General features: G+C 39.5%; 3 protein-coding genes across 7 annotated transcripts in view; 1 reads left to right on the top strand and 2 right to left on the bottom strand.

Annotated features, from left to right (window-relative positions):
* The window catches only part of LOC145490039 (small G protein signaling modulator 3-like), a 60,988-nt gene that overhangs the window by 15,015 nt on the left and 22,878 nt on the right, over positions 1-23,095 (top strand). For all 5 annotated transcript variants that reach the window (XM_081469133.1, XM_081469134.1, XM_081469132.1 and 2 more), the window contains 20 exons: positions 462-595; positions 996-1,073; positions 1,209-1,268; positions 3,254-3,310; positions 3,698-3,832; positions 4,510-4,626; positions 5,134-5,274; positions 6,051-6,134; positions 6,516-6,611; positions 8,357-8,488; positions 9,116-9,170; positions 9,609-9,656; positions 10,064-10,134; positions 10,494-10,561; positions 10,915-11,002; positions 11,262-11,316; positions 11,810-11,859; positions 12,194-12,252; positions 13,389-13,482; positions 14,362-14,432. In XM_081469133.1, the coding sequence (XP_081325259.1) occupies positions 462-595; positions 996-1,073; positions 1,209-1,268; positions 3,254-3,310; positions 3,698-3,832; positions 4,510-4,626; positions 5,134-5,274; positions 6,051-6,134; positions 6,516-6,611; positions 8,357-8,488; positions 9,116-9,170; positions 9,609-9,656; positions 10,064-10,134; positions 10,494-10,561; positions 10,915-11,002; positions 11,262-11,316; positions 11,810-11,859; positions 12,194-12,252; positions 13,389-13,482; positions 14,362-14,432 (1,693 nt within the window). The remainder of the gene's footprint in view (positions 1-461; positions 596-995; positions 1,074-1,208; positions 1,269-3,253; positions 3,311-3,697; positions 3,833-4,509; positions 4,627-5,133; positions 5,275-6,050; positions 6,135-6,515; positions 6,612-8,356; positions 8,489-9,115; positions 9,171-9,608; positions 9,657-10,063; positions 10,135-10,493; positions 10,562-10,914; positions 11,003-11,261; positions 11,317-11,809; positions 11,860-12,193; positions 12,253-13,388; positions 13,483-14,361; positions 14,433-23,095) is intronic.
* LOC145490042 (uncharacterized) lies at positions 14,441-20,429 on the bottom strand. The gene has a single exon (XM_081469138.1). The coding sequence runs from the start codon at positions 19,328-19,330 to the stop codon at positions 17,723-17,725; it is 1,608 nt and encodes a 535-aa protein (XP_081325264.1). The 5' UTR covers positions 19,331-20,429; the 3' UTR covers positions 14,441-17,722.
* LOC145490047 (uncharacterized) overlaps positions 20,467-23,095 on the bottom strand; it is a 3,749-nt gene continuing 1,120 nt past the window's right edge. The window contains exon 2 of the mRNA XM_081469144.1: positions 20,467-23,095. Coding sequence (XP_081325270.1) covers positions 22,396-23,095 — 700 coding nt within the window. The 3' untranslated portion in view covers positions 20,467-22,395.

The raw sequence follows: 23,095 nt of genomic DNA, 5'->3' as shown, positions 1-23,095 counted from the left end.
ATCTCAATAAGCTCTAAACTTGAGCCCGCTGTATGGTCAGGTGATATGTTAGCAGATACCTTGTAATGACATATGTCAATTGAACATAACCTGGTGGTCCAATATCAAAGAAGTGCGCTATAAACCAAGGCTGTTTATCTCTGTCAACCTATTAGCTAGAGTATGGCCGCCATGTTGGGCGACTCTGCCGCTGCCGTCATGCATACACGCCCATGAGCAATACCGCTAGCCATGATAACCATGAGAAAATCCACTCATGCGTTTCCTTTTCTTTCCTATATGGGTATGGTGCTCCGCTTTGTGGACCTTCGGGCTACTGGAGCTCCACTTTTAAACACACCTCCCAAATTGTATTTGCTAAACCCTGCATGTTTATGAATGACCATTGTTATTTTTTTAATTCTGAAGACAGTGCTAGAACTGTTTTGGAACTTTTATGTTTTTATCAAACTTTATTGCAGATTTAGAATTTGAGCACAAAGACCCTGATCCTGGTAGCTTTGTCACTAGTGAGGATGAAGGCCTGAGGCTAAAATGGACAGCTTTCTTAGAGTTCACACAGAATCAAGATGTTGGTGATATGACTTGGGACAAGGTCTGTAAAGTTTCATAACTGTAGCTTTAGTCTCCTCTAGAGTGATTGCTTTGGTTTTGTTTGTATGACAATCAAGGGAAAATACAATGTAACTCTTCAATATTATGTGCATTTTCCAGCTAGGTTGAGATTTGTAAATATGATACGAGGGCTAGGCAGTAACAGAAATAATAATAAATTGTTTATTCTCTACTGAAAAATAACAACAAATATGAAAAAACGGAATAATGTAAAGCAAAATTCATATGCCTTTGGATGGTTGATTTCAGCAGTAAACCCAATGGCAAATAGACCTGTGATTTAGTGAATGTTAAGCACACTACGTGTTTCTACACAGTCACATAATTTGTATGGTTTCCCTGATTATAGAAATATGAATATAATAATGAACTTTTCTCAGGTGTCTCCAAGCTTTCCTCATTCAGACAAGTTGCGAGAGCTTGTTTACCTTGGAATTCCTCACAGCATGAGAGCTCCAGTAAGTACTGACTCAGTATGAGATTAAACTTACTGTTCTGTAGGTTGATATCAAGATTAATTAATTTGTTTCACACACTTGTTTTGGCTCTTTCATTTCATATAATTTTTTTGATTACATTTAATTTTTCGGTAGATCTGGATGCGAATTTCAGGAGCCCTACAAAAGAAAATCAGCAGTGATTTTACCTACAAGGTAAAGGGTTGCTACTTTGTGTATTAAACATATTTTAACAAGTTTGATAGTAGGGTCCTAACTGGTAGCCTGTTCCAGGATAGGTGAGTGGGTATATAGAAAGAGAACAAATTACTTGAATGTACATTTGGTGAAGTAAAGGTGCTTATTTTATTTTTAATTGTTATCTATTAATAATAATTATTGAATTGAGTTGTACATGTAGACATCTGAACTACAGCATGGGTGTTGTCCTTGTCATCATCATCATCATCATCATCATTAAACCCTTTCGCTCCCAGTGGAGCATAGGTCCACGGAAACCATTGCTCGCCATCTTGGTCTGTTTTGGGCTATCCTTTCAAGCTGCCACCAGGTGTAGGCTGCTTTGCTCGCCTCATCATCTACCGTCCTCCTCCAGCTGTTTCTGGGACATTCTCGGCTCCTCTTCCCCTGTGGGTTCCATCTCAGTGCCTGCTTGGTGACATTGCAGTTAGTTTTCCTGAGGGTGTGCCCAATCCAACCCCACTTTCGCCTTCTTATCTGGACGTTGATCCTTTCCTGCTCAGTTGTTGTCCATAGTTCTTCATTTGTTATGACCTCTGGCCAGTGGATGCCCATTATGGATCTCAGGCATTTGTTGACAAAGGTCTGCAGTTTGGTAGAATTTGCTTTTGTTACTATCCATGTTTCAGAGCCGTAAAGAAGGACCGACTTTATGTTGGTATTAAATATCCGTAGTTTGGTCTTTCTGGAAATCACTTTTGATCTCCAAACAGGTGTCGAGATGGCGAATGCAGTTCTTGCCTTTCCAATCCTCACTCGTATGTCCCCCTGATCAGATCCACCGTCCTTGCTGATGATACTTCTAAGGTATGTAAAGTCCTCCACCTCGTTGATTTCATCCCCATCTTATTCTATCGTGTCTGTATTCCTGGTGTTAACCCTCATCACCTTCATCTTGGATTGCTGATCGTAAGGCCCGTCTGCATTGAGATTTTTGCCAGTCTTGTTAGCTTGGATTGCATGCTCCTGTGGTTATGTGAGAGAAGGGCGATGTCGTTGGCGAAGTCCAGATCTTCTAGCCGGGCCGTGAGTGTCCACTGTATGCCATCCTGATGTTTATCTGTCGTCCTCCGCATTATCCAGTCGATGACAAGCAGGAACAAGAAGGACGACAGCAAGCAACCGTGGCGCACTCCAGTGAGCATCTCAAACAGTTCTGAAAGAACTCCATTGTGGATGACTCTACAGGTACACTTCTCATAGGTCTTCTGTATAAGAGTGATGTATTTCTCTGGGAAGCCATAGTGGCATAGCAGCTTCCACAACACTTCCCTATCAACGCTGTTGAATGCCTTCTCATAGTCCACAAAGGTCGCATAAACAGGAGAGTTCCACTCTAACGACTGCTCCAAGATGATTCTCAGGGTGGCAATTTGATCTGCGCATGACCTATCTTTCCTGAGCCCAGCCTGTTCTTCCCTCAACCATTCATCCACCTCTACTTTCAACCTCTCCAGAATTATCCTATTCAGTACTTTTCCCACCATTGACAGCAGCATGATGCCTCTCCAGTTCTTACATTCCTTCAGATCTCCCTTCTTTGGAAGTTTAATTAGGTAGCCTTCTTTCCAATTGTCTGGTATCTCGTTCATTTCCCAGATCTTGCCAAACAGCTCATACAGCATCTTGGTCAAGGTGTTTAAATCTGCCTTGATGGCTTCTGATGGTATGCCATCAGGACCAGCTGCTTTTCCATTTTTCAGTTGTCTGATGGCTCTCTTGATCTCTGCTTTACTTGGCTCATTCTCGCTGACCTGCAAAGGTGTGTCAGCTGGTTGTATGTCGGCATATCGCTTGACGGAGGTCTATTGGAGGTCTATTGTCCTTGTCACATGCATTATAATTTTGTTTCTGTTATTTTACTTGCAAGTTCTACCAAATGTATTTTAACTCTCTAGTAATCTGCTAATTGTGCTTGTATACCTTTTATTGTTATACAGCAAATTGTCCGAGCAAGTGCTGATGAGAATTCTTTGACAGCCAAGCAAATTGAAAAGGTAAATAAAATTATTGTATTTATTTTTCAAAATTGCCGTCGCTGCATCAATATTTACTCTCTCAACTAAGCTGAAGATGTTTGAAATTGAAGTTTTTAAAGGAATCTGAGCCAAAGTTTACATGTAAATTAAATTCTCACCTCCCTATTTCAAGTTTGTTCATGTTGTAATCCAATTTTTTCTATTGAAGTTTCCTTGTGAATCAGTTAAGGTTGTTATCACTTCCTAATGGGTTGTTGTCATTTGTTGGAGGTTGTTGATATACAAGATTATGTACAGGTTTTTTCTGTTAGTGACATTTAACATATTGATTGAAATGACCCTGAGAGCTGTTGCTAAAGTCTAAAACTTTATTGAAACCATAAACCAGTAATTGTGTCTCTGCAGGATCTGTTGCGGACAATGCCCAACAACGCATGTTTCTCATCACCAACAAGCACAGGATTGTTACGACTCAGAAGGATTCTTAGGTCACTGGCTTGGCTGTACACAGACATTGGTTACTGTCAAGGAATGGGCATGGTAAGAGAGGGCCACCATCACCTACATGCAGATTGACAGTCAAGATGTGGAAGTTGAGGGGGGGGGGGGCACTGGAAATTGTATCTGACAGCCTCAAATCTCTTGTAATGTTCACACAAGGAGAGTTGTTGGAGGGATGTGTAGATGCCCTATCTGATTACATGCATGTACATCCATTTGCCCTGAGCAGATCAGCCAAGGGAACAATGTCGTTGAATGTTGTGTTCAATTGGGCATTTTACTGTTGTATGCTTAGTTACCTGGCCTATGAATGCAGGCAAGGCTGGAGGTGACCTTGCTTTAATACAGACCTCTCTTCTTTTCTCATTTGAATATCAACTAGCTAGCATGAGAACAACTTGATTTACACAACAAAAACAGTGAGGTCTTTATCAAAACAAGGTCACCTCCAGCCTCACTGCTATTCGAAGGCCAGGTCACTGAACAGACAACTGTAAAATGGTCTAATTAGTCAACTCAAGTTGAACAAATTTGTTTCAAAATTGAATATGTTAGGTTTCTGGACAAACTGTCTCTGGCATCCCTTGTCTTTATTTGTTCTCAAACATATTCATCAACATGAAATATTTTATCAGAGAACTTGCATGTGATTATGTATTTTACATGTTTATTTAGTAGTTTTATGCTAACTATGAGTTGCCTTATTTTGGCCCTAGATTGTGGCATCCTTGTTACTCTTTGTAGAGGAAGAGGATGCCTTTTGGTTGATGTGCACTATTGTGGAGGACCTTGTTCCTACATCTTATTATTCAAGTACTTTGATTGGTGTCCAGGTTGGTAGAGAAAATTATCTAATGTCAGTTGAAATGGAAAATAGTTGACACTGATCATCCAAGATTGCTAAATCAATTAGCGCAAAGTTAAAGCAGTGTTCACTTTAAGCACTATTGTTGTTTATTTTATTACATAACTAATGTGCACGCTTCATCCATGAAATGACATGTGAATTTTATGTCTAGTAAGAATTCACACAGACAATTAGCCCATCACCATTAGATTGGTGTGGGGAACGTACCTGAAAGCTTAGAGGAAGCTGCAAGCGAGCACAGAAGGTTGCCATGACATGTGTGAGAGTCAGCCACCAGGCAGCGTCACACTGAATCTCTGAGTGGAAAATTAAAAACTGAGCAAGAACACTGGGTGTCATGTTGGGTTTACTCACAATGTGTTGTATGTACCTGTAGGCTATAGCACCCTGTACAATACCTTACAGCTGCAAGGATAATTTAGAACTTCACTCAATATCTAAGCTCTAATTTTATTTCCATTGAAATGTTTAGGCTGATCAGAGAGTGCTGCGGCAACTGATAGTGAGTTATCTTCCACCAATGGATGAGCAATTAAAAGAACATGACATAGAGTTGTCGTTGATAACCCTTCACTGGTTCTTGACAGCATTTGCTAGTGTTGTACACACAAAGGTAAGATGACAACAGTAAGAAAATAGAAGTGGACTATGGACACAGTGATGTTTGCATCATAAAACCAACAAGGGAAGGTGTACAAGGAAGTTAATGTACAGTACAAGTAACTAGTGAATTCATACATGTGCAGAGTTGTTCTACATGTATTATACAGTGTACCTCACATCCTTTATCAAGCTTTCAATAGCCACTGTATTAATTTTTTTCAAGCACCTCTCAGTAACGAGAAGGGTTAGGAGGTAGAAAGGCTTATTTGACATCTGAAGCCAAGCTGTAGAATCCAGGTGCCCCTGTACAAATTCCCTGGCCACCCTGTACCCACTCTGAGGGAGACTGCTGGCCAGCAATCTTGTTTCGCATTTAACTTAGCCTAAATTACATTTAGCCATATTGAATAGTATTGACATCACCTCCAAAACTGTGTGGAAACTCTACGAGTGTCAAAATTTACTTCCAAAGCCCTGGAAAACTCATTCAGAAATCTTGTTTTCCTTTGCCTACTCCTGGAATATTCCTGCAATTTTGCAATGATATTAAAAACAGGTGAATGAAAATGTTGTCATTTTTGTTTTCCTCAAACACTTGTTGAGCTAATTTCTTGGAAAGTATTAGTGAATCTGTAATAAATTTATGCACACCATGATTATTTCAAGTTCCAAGTTTTGAAAGTTATGTTTGTACCATGGAAAACTCCTGCATTGCCATTGTCTGTTGTAAATAAAGATTCAACTCCTACTGAGTCGACATAATTTTATGTATTTTCAATTTTATAGATCCTTTTAAGAATTTGGGACATCTTCTTTTATGAGGGTTCAGTGACTTTGTTCAGAATGACACTTGGTATGCTGAAAATGAAGGTATGTAAACCTTGACTTTAATTTGTATACGTTAATAACTACATGTCATCTACTATTTTTGCATGCAATATTCATAGTAAGTTGTGAATCCCATAGAAGTCTGATTTTTTTTTAAATTGCCATACACTGTATTTGGGGGAATCTTTTGTACATTATAATTTGAAGCCATAAGCCTTCCTTAGCCCACACTAAGTGGAAATTCTGTACAATAAAGATCTGTTACAATGAACAGTTTATCACTTACAGTAATTATACATGTAAGTTATGATTTTATCGAGCAATGAAATAAGAGAAAGTCTGAAAGGAGATTTACATGTAGTTTTTCTCCTGGTGGCTCAATATTTCAATTATTTTTCAATTTACTTAATGATATTTTTGCAGGAAGATGTGATTTTAAAGTTGGATAATTCAGCACAGATCTTTAACACCCTGTCAGATATTCCTGGTGATGTCACTGATGCAGATCAATTGTTGGAGGTAGGGTGCTATGTACAATGCAGTAATTATGTTCTGAAACAAGAACCCTCATTTTAAAGCAGACTTAAGCATTCATTGAGGAAAAGGTGCATGCTCTGAGTTCATTTACCTCAGCCTTTATAGGTCCCCACTGGACTAAGACGTACAGATAGAACGCAGTTAAGAACCTCTTCAAGACACTGGCCATAATTACCAGTAATGTTGTTATGGAACTGTACCTTCTAAAGCCAAGATCTGGTCACTCAGAGAAACTCGCAAATAGATGTCTCTGTTTCAGTTTGAGCATGTCACATCCGTGAACTTCAAGAAGGATGTTTAGGGTTGAAAGGCAAAATTCTTTACTTAAGAAATACAAAATGTAGATTCCATGTTGCTGGGCATCTGTTCAGTAAATAGATCACAGATGATGTCAAAATGTGGTAAGAACAAGAAGTGGTGCATGAGCTGGTTGGCGATTGTGTCACTGATTTTCTGACCACATTTGACATCTTCTGTGATCTATTAATGAACAGATGCACGGCAACATGGAATTTATCTGTGTTATAAAAATCAAAAAACAGAAAGGAATGTTAATGTCATCTAATTCTATGCATCCGTCCTCCAGTAGATCCTAAGTAAGAACCAATCAAAATGGAAGAATAATTTGAATCATTATACTAGTAGTAATCAGAGATTATGAGAGTGCGTTCGACGCTCTCACTTTAATATATATAATTACATATCGTAAATAAATGATTTCACTAGCTGACTTTCAACCTTTGTCTATTGCTAAAATCAGCATTTTTCAGCAGCAACCGAGGTTTTACAGTCAGATATGTATGGTGTCAAAGTCCATGCTAGTGAAGAGGTCACGATTTGTTGATAAGTTGCGTGACGCTGCCAGTTTCTGTAGTCTCTCAAGTTTCATAGAATATTTAAATTACGTACATTATTCTAAGCTAGCATTTGCAGTCGCGTGCTCGTTTCGCGACTAATTCGAGTATTTCCCCTGATGAATGAAGTAGTCTTATGGATCTTGCCTCCCGAGAACTTTTCCACCGATTCCAAACAATAAAATTTCGACCGGATAAAGATCGAGCTATCTGTCGCGACTGGAGCTAATCAACAAATGCAATCAAAATGTAGCTGTTCCCACGGTTATCATCCCAAGGCCAAGTCGTGTTAATAAACAAGGACAATTCCCTCAGATTGCGATAAATGCTGTCGTCGAAGCGTTTAAATTCGCTAAAATCTAACGCTGAGAGCACATAATAGCGAGGCGTACGGGGACTGAATGGAAAGAAGTCAAAAAAGATCCATCGGAAAGACGAGCTCACATGGCCTACTCACATACTCACATGTTCGCCACATGTCTTATCACATGTCTTAGCATTAAACGGTACCAGTTTACTGGCCGTGACATGCCCCTGCTTAAATCAAGCGGGGTGGCCATTTAGGTGTCCTTACAGGAATGTGGTTTTTTTCGGCCTAGAACCGTGCACAGGGAGACCAACTCTGAAAAGCCACAGGTCAAAATTAGGTTTGCGTTCCACTTCGTCCAACGCAATAATGATGATGTAGACCATGTACATGTGGGGTCTCTAGTTGGGTAAATTAGACTAGCATCCAGTTACACATTGCACAGTTCTATAAAAGGTTAAGTGTAAGTCACCAGTGTGGCATTGCAGATATTAACCATCAATTTCATGTGTCAAGGATACCAAAAGAATGATTCCTAGTGACGGTTCTTTGTCTTGAATTTTCAGGCTGCAAACAAAGCATCTGCCTCACTTACTGATGTGATACTAGAGACTCATAGAAAGAAGCACATGGCTTTCCTCATGGCAGACCTTGGAGTTTTGGTGGACAGAGATTCCAGAAAACAAATAACAAGAGATGTAAGGAAGTGTTGGTATTGCTAGTGGCAGAAAGTAAAGCTGAATTCTTAAGACAGTGAACAATACCAACTTTAAATGCAATGTCAGCCAGTAGTGGTTTCAATTCACTGAGTAGAGAGGAAATTTTTGTGCATACCATGTGATGATTGGTTTACGTTTTTGTTTTTTTTTTTTCTCCGAAATAATGCAGTAGGAAAACGATTTCCATCATGCTTGCTCTCACTGGTTAGAACACAGCATGTAATGTCATGAATTTATTTTCAATCAGCTGTGGAGTTCATGAGATTTAAAGTGCTGTACCATATAGTACATGTATATGTGTTTGTGAGCACCTCAGCATTCTCCCCTGTTGATGTTGATTTTAATGAGTCGTTTTTGACAACACTGGAGAATAATAGACAGAGATGATGGTACATGTAAAATCTGAGTAAGTTTTAGTTATGCCCGGCATTCCAGTAGTTCTGAACAACAGACATTGCGAGATTTGCTCACACACCTTCTTTGGCTTAAGATTCCTCTTGCATTACTCTGATCAGATGTAGTGTAACATAAATGTACAGTGTTCTTCTAAAGTTATGTAGGACTTAACTAAATCCTGAATGAACATGTTTTTTCTCTGCTATACAGCGACTTCAAAAAAGAACAATAACTCCACCAAGAACATTCTTCAGTCTACTCTTTGGTGAGCACATGACTTTATTTAGCGGATGAAATACTTACTTTTGCTCATAAGGCCCCGTTGGGGGTTTCTGTAATCATTTATCACCTGGGCTTTTACGGGATGGGTTTAGTGACTCTATGTCAATCTATCAACCTGTAGGGCCAGGGCTGGCTTTTGTCAAGCCTCTCTTCTTTCACCAATCCAGTTTGGTTGTACAAAGACAGAAAGTTAGAAAGTATACTGGCTGGCTATTGAATCTGGGTAAAATTTCAATACATCTATAGGGAGCAACTCCTTCCTTTTACCTAATGATTGTAAAAGGCAATCTTATATGGCCAATCACAAATATTTCAATTGGCCATTCAGAAGTCAAAAATGAGAACATCTGGAGGAAACGAAGCTGGGAAAACGTGAACAAGCCATGTCACTATCAAACAATGTTCCTTTTTTTCTCTTCAGGAAAAGGTGGCATTTCCTTGCATAAGGCTAAAAACATCCGACAGACAGGTGGGTAACAATATCTCCATCTTGTGACGAAATTTTATTCATCAAAGAGCCATTAGTCATGCAAACAGAACAAGTACATTGGAGAAGACAACTAAGTCAACTGTGACTTGGTACTAGTGGACTGACGCTAAACACGGCAGCTGCATTGAATAACAGTACAATTTCCGTTTAAACGATCCACTGCAAGAGCATAGTGTGGTCACTATAAGCAACCACTAACTTCGACTTAAAGTTAAACGAATGGGTAAAAGAATATTGCTCAGATAGCCACTTCCTTGCGGAAAAGTGGCATACAGTGTTTGTGATATAATTGGTGTTTATCAGTCATCTGAAGTCAAAAATTGTTAATATAATAAATAATATCGGAACCACTTGTTTATTCTTGAGTACACTACTATTTTTTTCAGAACTGGTGGCCGATTTAAGGGAAGCAATTCTTCAAATAGCCCGACATTTTGACGCTGTGGATCCTAAGAAGGTGGGACTAGAGTAGACATACCCTTTGAGGGAGTTCAGTCACGGTATTTTAAACTATTTTGGTCAGGTACAAAATTACCTTTAAATTGAAGAAACCTGAAAATACTAGTTCATAAAGACAGAAAAACACCAAAAAGATGATAATAAACCTTAAAAGAACAAGGATGGTTAAGTATGGAGAAAATTAACACAGATTACGAAAGAGACACTTGAAAACATTAGGCTAAGTTTACAAGATGCGCAAACCGTAACGTAGAGTTAGTCGCTCTTAGCTATTTCTCACCGCGTAAGGCTTTTATCGTGCGTCAATAAGTTGATCGAGGAGAATAGTGTTTTACGATTGTTTCTCATTGCCTTTAGGGTCTGGAAGTTGACTATTCAATGGAAAGTCATGCAAGAGACCATGAAAGGTTTATCAACGTAGCCAGGTACGCTGTAAAAACCATTGCCTCGTGAAGTCATTTGTTGAGAGAGTCATTTCTGATAAGATAAGTATTTTAGTGGACTTGAACTAGTACTGAACACAAAGTGCAAATACTGCAATCTGATTGGCTGAACCTGTTGTGCAGTGTAGGATGTCGTCTACAAAATGACGAGGTTTTCTCATTTCTCAGAACTTTCGGAGCAAGATTTAGAAGTTCTCTGGATAATCCAATTCCCGAGAAGACTAAAAGAAGGACATTCACCGTTACAAACAAGATTATTCAATGAAACGATATCCCAAGTTTCAATAGTCAGTGCGCATCACAGTCGACACCTCTGTTTTGTGCTTGGTCCACAGGAATCGTCGGAGACGAGCTAAGGCTCTGTTGGACTTTGAGAGACATGATGACGATGAACTTGGATTTCGGAAAAATGACATTGTTACGGTATGTTGTGTTGCTGCTGATGTAGCCTCGTTCTTCGCAATGGTTTCGTTACAAGGTTGCGAGCACAGAACCTCCTAGGCTATTTAGGAACGTTTTTCACTCGTCAAGGACTGAGTCTTTCAGCCAACATTGAGTGACAAACTAAAAGGCTCAGGGTCCCGCTTTTGAATTAAGCTACGGAAATCCAGGCGTACTTTTCGACCAGTAACAGCTAGTGCACCGCATTACTCTCAGAGTTAACAACTTATTTTTATCGCAGATAATTTCGCAAAAGGACGAGCACTGCTGGGTTGGTGAACTTAATGGTTTGAGAGGTAAGATGCAAGGGTATGAAGAATTTTCATTTTTTTTTTTTATGGGAAATACCTCCAGTCAAAGGTATTTGGCGCGAACCAATGGGAGTAAACGAAGGCGTTGTTGGTGGCCATAGGGATGTATTTGTATCCTTTAGGGCCAAGTCAAGAAGCATTGATAACTTACAGGAGGTAAGAAAACAAAACAGTAAGTAAGAAACAACCAAAACCAAAACCAAAAACAAACAAACAACAAACGAACAAAGCAAACAGCCAAAAAAACAGGCAAACTGAAACGAAGCAATTGTAATGACATTTAACTGTTATATTGATGCAAATTTCTCAATAACCATTCAGAACACGCGTTTAAAGCTTGCAGTAGAAAGCGCAGGAAACATTGTTTGATTTTGCACTTTCTGACATAAAACAAGATTTTTCTAATTAGATAGTAGACTGTTGTCGAATTGTGTTTGTGGTTTAGATGTTCTTTTTACCTCAACTCCTTTAATTCCAGGTTGGTTCCCTGCCAAATTTGTTGAGATTCTGGATGAAAGAAGTAAAGAGGTAGGTTGTTTTCTTACGGGTGCACCGAGACAACATTTACATAACAGAAACAGATTCGTGACGTCATTCGTTTAGTAATCGGCAAATCTTCGTAGATTTCACCGAACAGTTTCTGAACGTTGTCTTATTACTGCTTTTCGATATCTCTGTCATAATCCGCGATCTTGGTTTTATCTACACGAGATTCTCATTTTGGCCGAAAAGTACCTGTTACCTCTAATGAACAGCGCTAGACGCTTTCACGTGTTCTTTTATTTCATATTGTATGAGCTCAAATCCTCAGCTTTTAAGCATGCTTTCGTCCTAAGGGTTGTTCTTTTTTCTTTGTCCGTAGTATTCCACCGCCGGAGATGATTCTGTGTCGGAAACTGTGACAGATCTTGTCAGAGGCGGGTAAGTAAGGGCCAGTTCAATGGAACATTTTTGCATGAATGTCGGGAAGCCAAAACTAAAGAAACGACAAACACAAATCAGAACTCACAATGCCGAGTGGTATTATTAGGTAGTAATAGTTTGGCGATGCTTGATTGAGGTTCGCGGTGTTTCAGCAAGAAGGAAACAGAAAGCATGAATACACGTGTTTGTGCTGTATCCTTCTATCACGCTGAAACACCTTGAGGTTCAATCAAGCAACAGTAAACCACCATTACCCATAATACCTTTCGACATTGCCGTGTGCGTCGTTACGCTTTGGTAGGACAACCTTTCTCGAAACGGCTGTTTATTTTCAGAAATTCCTTCTTATTGGTGGAAGTAATTGTCAACTGATTACCATTATTTAGTTGAATAACGCAATAATATCCGTATCGAGTGTAACATTTCAGACAAAATCTCCTTACTTTTAGAGTATTTACAAACACCCTCCCTATAGAGCGCGAGTTAGAAAAGGAAACTTAGTTAATTTCTCTTAAAGTTTTCCCTGTAGAGGTTTACCAGTATGGGTACTGTTAAAATAAGGCTTATTTTTTGGTTGTCAATTTTTGGATTAAGGCCATTGCCATGGCAATATCTCATCTAATGACAGGCAGATCTATTCCTCATTTTGGCCTAAACTCCTTAATGTTTATACTTTCCATCGGTGAAATTTTTTCATACTTCGCCACATCATGGAAATGATACTGCCTGACATTTTGAATTAGTAAAAATTCAAGGTTGTTCAGACGGTTTTTTCCAATATTCTGTAATTTGTCATTCTTCTAAATATATCAGATTAGCTCTGACAGATTTTAACAAGAGTACGGCATTTCAAACAAATTGTACGTGGTTACAACTGAGCCAATTTTTTAAAAAATTCACCGAAGGAAACGCAAGGAAATTCACTGTCAGTTTTACTTTTTGTGCTCATGTTGACGTCATAAAAATCGTAAAACACTGGCGTTTTCCTCTGAACGCGCGCAGATTACTTGAGCTTTCGTCCTATGCGCGCGTGCAATCATAAAACTATAGGAAGCCACCTTAACAGTAAAGACTGAGATAATCAGGTTCTTCATTTTACTTACCTTTTTTTGTTACATTGATCCACATTGAAGGTTGTGCCCGGCCCTGAAGTCGATATTCCTACACGGCATGAGAAAACCATCCATTTTAGGAGGTCCTTGTCATCCTTGGCTCTTTATGGAAGAGGTGAGCAAGGCTTGACTCCCCAGGGGCCTCCCATGTAAAAAGGACGGGGGTGTTCGTCGTACCTCGTAGGGGTTAAAAAATTTGGTAGCTCTTAGGGTGTTCAGCCTCAAACGATCCACAGCAGGAGCTTCTGCGGTACTTTTTACGGTGTTGAGCCGAAAAAATATGACAGGAGATAATGTGTTGTTTTAGAATCGGTACCTCCTAGGAGTGAAAAACACGTCAAGCCACGCCCACAAAACAGGATCGTGGTACCTCATAGGGGTTCTTTTCAAAATTTTAGACGAGCACCCCGGTCCTTTTAATACTGGAGTCCCCCCCCCCCCTCCCCGGGGTTGACTGTTCTCTCCTTCTCCTTCAACCTGTGAGGAAAAAGTGCTGTCTTGCTCAGTAGTCTCCTTACTGAATTCCATACATTTCTTTCAATGTCAGTTCAGAAAATTTGTTGTTACATCGAGACAATATGCTCTAGTTGACAAATTTCTATATTTTCGTCACTTGCTTGGTTGATAATGTATCGATACTATAACAAGAAATAAGATTTTAATCACTCTTGGAAATCAAAGGTTAGGCCAATCCCCAGTGACGGTGTCGAGGGGTATACGGTTTTAAAAATTGCCCAACCACAAACTGTGCTTGTACTGCAGACTCCCCCCGGGCAGTTCATCGTAGAGTTACACCCCCCTATCACCAACGTAAGGCTTTTTTCGATTCCGGGAAATAACTTGAGAAATAATAAATAATAAATCAAGATTATAAGAAAATGAACGATTAAACATCGACTAAATTGCCAACAAATTGCACTCAATATATGTGACTTCACATTGGGAAAAACGTTAATTAACTCCAGTCAATTTACTATTCCTCTTTTATGTCCAGGCAAGTCAACGTGAAGTGGACCGGGATTTTCAGTCAGTTTACTCTCGACTGGTGCTGTGTAAGACGTTTAGGTAAGTCAATAACGCTTTGAATACTGCTTTACAGTTTGTTGTTGTTGTTGTTGTTTTTCAAATGTTGTTGTTTTTATATTGGTCAATGCGCTTAGCTGCACCTTGCTAGTTCACAGGCATGCCACTTAAACTGAAAGAAACAAATATATCAACTAAACATGACAGGCTTTAAATTCCCAACTCGCGGGAGGCAGACAAGTTGGCCTTTTACAAGCATGACCGAGGAGTTGAACTAGGGTCTACCGAGAAATAACTCCGGCTAAGTGGTAAGAGCGGAACTTGAACCCGCAACCTCCGGATTAAAGTCCGGCGCGCTAACATCTCGGCCACGCTGCCTTCAGACAGAACAAGAAGTGGCGTTTTGAAACTTGCGCAAGCACTCCTGCGAACACGTTTGAGAAGTTAAGTTGCTTAGCAGCACAGGTGCAGAAAACTGCGACTTCAGTCAATTCGATCAGTAGCCAGGTGGACAGTCCCGGATATAACCACTCTTTTGCTGTAAACTTAGACCTTTTACTTCAGCGATCACCTTAATTTAGCATTTTGTTCTTTATAAAAGCGTAAGGAGCATTCAACATGAGCAAAAACTATACACAGGGGAAAGGGCCTGTTATTCTTAAGGCTTGTTTGCGCATCACTTAAACGGTTATGTGCCATGCCCGTCACAAAAACGTTTCCGCTTGTCGTTATAGCTAATAGCACTGTATTTACAATCGCTACTAGGATGTCTTTTCCCTCCGTCTTCGGCAAACAGTCATGACAATTAAGCTTTATAACCCAGATATATGGTCATTACGAATACTATACCGTTGATGGTAGAGGTTAGTAGTGAAATTGATGCTGCAGTGTACATTAATTAAGAAATTTACGGAGAGTGGATGGTCTGGGACGCTTCCAAGCCATTGCTCTATCTTCATCTCGTAGATCTTCCTTTGTTTTTCACTGTGGAACACACGCTTATAACCCTTATATCAAGATGGCTAGACCGTCCGCGTGATAGTCTAAGTTTGTGGCCTCTCTGTCGCCGTATTCCTGGTAAATAAGCTCGTCAACTGGAAGATAATTCCATTCTCTACCCGTGCTTTGCGGAGGATCGTGGCCAAAAGACTCTGCCGTGTATTCAGGTTCTTGTGGGTTGTAGTGCTCTGTGACTCCTCGTGTAAAACTGAACACGATATGACCAATTCAAACAGCTCTATTAGTGTACTGCTACTCATTTCAATTTAAAAACCAATGCGAATGGTTAAAATGGAGCGACCTTTTGGAATTTAAATGTATGGCCGACTTGGCTAAGTGGAAGAAGTAACTGAAAGGGTGCTGGTGATGTCCGAAATGTCAAGGCTTCGTCTATTTTTGTGCTTACTTTACGTAGACAGAACAATTTCCGCGTGGTTCGTGAGTGAATATTGAAAGCGTCCGATCTTTAGTTTGTACCGTGGTGTACGCAAGATTTGTGGATGTGAAAATACTCCTGTGTTTTTTAACCTAATAACTGCTTAAAGCAATCCTCGTCGTCGTGCGCTTTTTAAGCACTATCGTAAAATTCATTTGCTTTATCGTGAGGTCATTGGTGACTCCGCCTGGTTCGGTTCTAATAAAGTCACACTTAAAACGTGGAGCCATTCCAAACTTATAATAATTTTCATAGTTCCTGTCGATTATCTGACAATCAAATGTAATTTTGATAGAGATTATATTCTTGGGTACTAGGTCAGACAGGTCAAGGTTATTCTTGGAAAGTGAGGAACGGCTATGCTCTTCCTCTAGAAATTTAATTCTGTGATTTAAACGCATGACTCAAGTCTTGTCTTTTTAGGAAGGCCTTTTTGGTAAATTAGTTTTATAGTATTTTTAGTCAATTAGTTTAATTTCGTGTGTAAATATCTGATCGAACTGAAGGTTGTTTCAACTTTTGAATGCCTTCTGTTGTTACGTTTAGTGAAACACCGACATGGCGTAATGTATAGTGTAATCCAGGTTACTGTGTTAGAAATTTTAATCGAATTTAAGGACATAGCTGTAAGTTTGATGTCTTCCAAGATTTTATCAACTTAATAAATGTAGATGTAAATGTAGATGTTTAGTGAAACAACAAGGATTGTTTTATTGTTGTTTAGTGAATTTGTAATGGAATTGTAGGTATTGCTATAATCGGATTGTCAACTGTCGAAACATGCTAAACATCGTAAATCAATTGTTATCTATGCAAATAAGGAGGATTTTTTTGATGTAGGAAGTAAGTTAATTGAAACAGTTACTATATCTCTTTTCTACTTCCCTTTTTGTGTAATTACTAAGGGGCTGTTTAGATTAAAAGATAAGTGGCAACCTGACTCGTAAGAACACTTCTGCTTTCTGTTTTAATTTATTTATACGTTGTCATACACTAAAAGTGACAAATACTTGGTTCGTGGCAAGTTTGACGCGGCGTTTCGTCTCGGCTAAGAGACTCTTCAGAGACCTTTCAGAATTAAAACAGCAAACTCGTTGAGCATCGCGCTCAAAGTCCCGTTCACGAATTCAGTATGTTAGCAGTCTGGCCGTCTATCGCAGCAGGATTCCCAACCGCAAATTCACGAGTTCATTTCTACAATAAATGTGACAAATACTTGAGAAAAAATAGTTCATGTACGTTCCGTTTCTAGGCTTCGAAAGTTATGGTTTTTTATCAAGAACTCCGGTCATGTAAAATAAATGTCTCTCTTAATCACTCACGTTTTCGACCCCCTCTCGACTGAGCTATTTTTCCCGATAACTTGGTTATACGGAAGAAATTACAGACTGGTCACGTGTACCGTATTTTCTTTCAAAAACAGCAACAAACAGAAAAATAGACAAACAGATGGCAACTGACGACGCTGGCAACGAAATTGATTCAAGAAATGTTTAATTTAAAGATATTTACTGTTGACCAGGTTTATTTGTAGTTTTTTTTTTATATACTTTTGCGGAAATTTCGTGGTCAAAGTTTGTTATTTGTTTGATTACTGGAGCGCTGTTTGAGAAAGTTCCAAAACTGTATCAATTGTTTCTTATTTAGTGTCCATGTATCAGTGGGCTCGGCTTCCACCGTTCACTTGAGTCTTGAGTCTGCTTTTCTCCCCGACAGCGCGCGGGCTATTTTTCTGGAACAGCGGTTGGTAATCGAGCCTAATGCGTCAGCAGTTATTCACCATGTAAAGTCTGATTGGCTAAGCCAGTTTGCCGACTTAACTGCGTCGTCCAGTCCTCCCTGACTCTCTCTGTCAGATTTGTACTTGGTCGGCATACCAAGTACGGTTTGTCTCTTCCTAAGAAAACGGCATTTTGCATGCCTGGTTTGAGGTCTCATGAAATCTTCCTTTGATAACGTTGAAAAGGTTTCCACTAGTCCAGAAAGCTATTGGCACTGCATTTACAATTGCTACCAAGATATGTCTTTTCCATCTTCTTCGCCAAACAGCCATGACAGCCATATTTTGATAGCGAGTCTCGATCGCTAGAGAGACGCTTGTGAGAAACCACTCGATCCCCAGCTGAACTGAAGTGTAAATAGCAAAAGACTGCAGCAACCTTAACAGGGAATCGTTTTCCAAGTATATATATTGATACAAGTGCAAAAATCCATTCACAGACACTACAGCGGTTGATTCAGACAACATGCTCATGATAGCGATATCAGCCATTAGTCTCTCCCGGCGAGGAGTGCGAAAACTTCCCCAAGGAGCTGACTTCCTTTTCCAAATCACATGAGAAATGTGATCAATCACAACCATGGTACTTCGTTCTACGACTTCTGCCGCGCCGTGAATTATTCCAAGAATGGCGATGGATTGTAAACTTTCAAGGTCTGCTTGTAAAACCCGGAACATAACCGCTGACATGTAATACAACGGCGCTAGCAAGACATAGGAGTATCCCGGATGAGTAATGTTCCATAACCGCTGAACACAAATTCGCGAGATGACTTTAAGTGCAACTCCAATGAGAGGAGAGTAAATTGCGATTAACAGTTTACCTTCTTTGTCTTTTTGGTTATACGCTGGGTAAATGAAAATGACGATTATAAAAGCTACAATGCAGGTAAAACATTGTGGAACTGTCATTTTAGAAATCAGAGATGCCATTTTCACTCCTCGGAAGTTAAATGACACTGTGACAAGATAGCTCTGTAAAGAGATATTGACAATAAAGAAAGTGTAAAGCGGAACTTTATATAAAGCAGACATGTGGTAAAATGGTTTTCCTGCGGCCTGCAGAACAACTCGATAAAGTGCATCCAAACTAAAGATAACACAAGCAACAAGGATGAGTTTTGTTTTAAGCCCTTTCAACTGATACGGGCGGAAGAGGAATAATAGATTTATAAATACGCAGGCGTAAAACAAAGCGCAAGCAATTACATCTGAAATTGTTATTGTCCATTGCACTCGAATGGGAATTGATTTCAGTGGTAAATAACGACAGTTAAATAAAGTTTTATAACCCAGATATATGGTCATCACGAATACTATACCAATTATGGTAGCAGTTAGTAGAGAAATCAATGCTCCTATACACAATGATTTAGAGACTGTACGGAAAGCGGATGGTCGGAGTCGCTTCCAAGCCATTGCTAAATCTTCATCTTGCTGATGTTGTTGTGTTTCTTCGTTTCCTTCTGTTGAGCAAGCGTTTATAACCTTAATATTAAGATGGCTAGACGCTATATAGCTTGTGACGTTTCTGTCGCTGTATTCTTGGTAAATAAGCTCATCAACAGGATGATAGTACCATTCTCGACCTGTGCTTTGTAGAGGATCGTAGCCAAAAGACTCTGCCGTGTATTCAGGTTCTTGTGGGTTGTAGTGCTCTGTTACTCCTCGTGTAAAACTGAACACGATATGACCGAACAACTCTATCAGTGTACTGCTACTCATTTCAGTTTGGAAGGCAATGCGAATGGTTAAAACGGAACGACCTTTTGAAGTTTAATTGTATGGCACTTGACTAAGTGGAAGAAACAAGTGAAAGGGTGCTGTTAATGTCCGAAATTTGAAGGCTTCAACTATTTTTGTACCTGCTTTACTTAGAAACAGCAATTTCCGCGTGGTTCGTGAGTGAATATTTTGAAATTCGTGCAATTTCTGCATGCGAAAGTGCTGGTGTGTTTTTTTTAAAATCTAATTACTGCTTATAGCCATTCTCGTTTTGGTGCGCTCTTTATGCTCTCTCGGCATAGTCAATCGAACCCAGTCGAACTTAATCCGTGGATTGAGTTGGATTGAGTCGAGGAAGTGGACCAAATCGAACATCGAACTTTGTGTGAGTTCGATTCCGAACCTATCGAACTCAATCAATTAGATTGTGCTCGATTGGGTTCGGCAACCGAACTCAATCGAACTCAATCCAATGGAAATTTGCGTTCGATTGTGTTCGGTGAGTAAATTCGCTTGAACAAAGATTATGTTACATTGTCTCGAAAACCCAAAAAAAAACCGTGTTATAATGAAGTAACTCGAGCCTCGAAATACGTGTTGTTGGTTTTCAACAGCAGTTTTGCAAAAAATTAAGAGTTCAGAAATCAAATATTCGATTTAGTTTGATTGTCCAATATTTTTGCTTGAGTTCGATTTGGTTCGATTGCCGAACGCAATCGAAGTCAATCCATGAATTGAGTTCCATTTGGTTCGATTGAAACACAGTTCGATTGGGTTCGATTGACTATGCCGGGATGTTCTATGGTAAAATTCTTTTGTTTTATCTTGAGATAATTTGATACAGCGTCTTGTTCGGTTCTCATAAAGTCACTCGTTTTCTAGAAATTTGAACTATTCCAAACTAATGATAATTTTTATAGATCCTCTCGATTATCTGACAATCAAATGTAATTTTGGCAGAGATTATATTCTTGGATACTAGGTCAGGGTTATTCTTGGAAATTGCAGAATGCTCATTCTTTAGAATTCAATCCTGTGATTCTCTTAATCAATTTAAGCGCATACTTAAGTCTTGTATTTTTAGGAGGGCCTTCTTAGTAAATTAGTTTTATTATTTTTAGTTAATTAGTTTAATTTCCTGTGTAAAACAACAAGGAAACAACAAGGATTGTTTTATTGTTGTTTAGTGAATTTCTAATAGAATTGTAGGTATTGCTATAATCGGATTGCCAAAGGTCGAAGCATGCTAAACATCGTAGATCAGTTATCAATGGAGATAATGAGGATTCTTGCTGATCCAGGTTTAAGAGGTTACGCTGTGTCACTCGTTATAATCCATGAAATATCCTCGCTCGCGCGCGATTGGCGTAAAGGCGTCACCTGACGGAATATGCCCCAGCTAAAACTGGGGAATATCCGAGTGATATTCCCCAATTTTCAAAACTGCGTGTGCTGCGCGAAATATTTGAAGGATAATAAATGCATCAGCCTCCATTTGGCAGAAAACATGTTCGGATATTTATCCTTGGACATTATCTGTTCCCCAAAGCTCACAGTTTCCCTCCAGCTATGTTTCAGAAAACTGTTGTCATCCTGGAACAGATAATGTCCGTGGACAAATATTTTAGGATATCATCGCGCCAAATGGGGGATATTGTTTATATATATCCCTTTTCTACTTCCGTTTTCTGTAGTTCCTAAGCGGCTGATTAAATCAAAAGATCGTAAGAACACTTGTACTTTCAATTTTAATATTTTTTATATACGTGTTCATGCTCGTCTGGTTTGGAAAGTGACATAATTATGTGGTTTATCAAGATCAAGCGTCATGTCACTGAAAATAAAATGTCTCTCGTAAGCAACTACCTTGGTAACTTGGTTAGACGGAAGAAATGGGCTACTTTCGATATACCGATATTCTACGTGGCTCCAAGGCTTTCGGGTCAAAATTGCAGATTTTTTAAGTTTCTTTCGTCTCAATTCCCAAAAGAGACTTGGATACAAAAGAAACACCACCAAATATAGAAGTTTGTCCTGAAAGCCTCGGGACCATGTGAGAATATTGCAAGTGAATATATGAGAGATCATATATTAGTACTGCGGAGAAAGATATGAAGAGATGATTGATCATCGCAGTTATAGAAATTAAAGCCTGAAAAAACTTCAGGTCTGAACGGGATTCGAACCCATCAAATCCCGTTCAGGCCTTAATTTTTTTCAGGCTTTAATTTCACAACTGCTTAGGTTGTGTGTATAACTGCGATGATCAATGATGTCTTCATGTCAGAATATTGTTTTACCTCACTTGCTACTAATCTCGCAATCTGATTGGCTAATTTGTCGTTGTCGATAAGAGTCCAGAGAACGCTGCTCGCGTCAATATGTCACGCTCTGAAGAAAACATTTTCTTTGACGTTGATATTGTGGTATAAAACAAATTGAATGTGGTTTAGAGTTGTCTGTACTCTTATCGACAACGATATGCGTCACCACAGTGGTCAAAGTTTGTTGTTGACCCACTCGGCTGTGCCTACAGACAACGCGAAACCACATTCGATTGTTAAATGTATCGCACGAGACCTATGCTAGACTGGTCACTTGTACCGTGTTTTCTTTCAATAACATAGACAAACAGACGGAAATTGACGACGCTGGCAACGAAATTGATTCAAGAAATGTTTAATTTAAAGATATTTACTGTTGACCAGGTTTATTTGTTGTTTTTTATAACAATTTTGCCGAAATTTCGTGTTCAAAGTTTGTTATTTGTTTGATTACTGGAGCGCTGTTTGAGAAATTTCCAAAACTGTATCAATTGATTCTTATGTAGTGTCCATGTGTCTGTGGGCTCGGCTTCCGCCGCTCACTCGAGTTTTCTCCCCGACAGTTCACGGGCTCTTTTCTCGAACAGCGGTTCGTAAACCAGCCTAATGAGTCAGCGGTTGTTCACCGTGTAAACTCTGATTGGCTAAGCCAATTAGCCGACTTTAATGCGTCCAGTTCTACTTGACTCTCTCTGTCAGATTTGTACTTGGTCTGCACACTAAGGCAGGGTTTGTCTCTTCCTATGAAAATGGCATTTTGCACGGGCGGTTTGAGGTCTCATGAAATCTTCCTCTGATAACGTTAAAAAGGTTTCCACCAGTCCAGAGAGCAACTGGCACTGCATTTACCACCGCTACCAAGATATGTCTTTTCCATCTTCTTTGCCAAACAGCCATGACAGCCATATTCTGATAGCGAGTCTCGATCGCCAGAGAGACGCTAGTGAAAAACCACTCAATCACCAGTTGAACTGAAGTGTAAATAGCAAAAGACTGCAGCAACGTTAACAGGGAATCGTTTTCCAAGTATATATATTGATACAAGTACAAAAATCCGTTAACAGACATTACAGCGGTTGATTCAGACAAGATGCTCATGATAGCGATATCAGCCATTAGTCTCTCCCGGCGAGGAGTACGAAAACTTCCCCAGGGAGCTGACTTCCTTTTCCAAATCACATGACAAATGTGATCAATTACAACCATGGTACTTCGTTCTACGACTTCTGCCGCACCGTGAATTATTCCAAGAATGGCGATGGATTGTAAACTTTCAAGGTCTGCTTGTAAAACCCGGAACATGACCGCTGACACATAATACAACGGCGCTAGCAAGACATACGAGTATCCCGGATGAGTAATGTTCCATAACCGCTGAACACAAATTCGCGAGATGACTTTAAGTGCAACTCCAATGAGAGGAGAGTAAATTGCGATTAAC

The sequence above is a fragment of the Orbicella franksi genome, chromosome 6, assembly GCF_964199315.1.
Source record: "Orbicella franksi chromosome 6, jaOrbFran1.1, whole genome shotgun sequence".
Taxonomy (NCBI): domain Eukaryota; kingdom Metazoa; phylum Cnidaria; class Anthozoa; order Scleractinia; family Merulinidae; genus Orbicella; species Orbicella franksi.
Note: the sequence above shows the minus strand (reverse complement) of the source record. Positions and strands in the feature narration are given on the sequence as shown.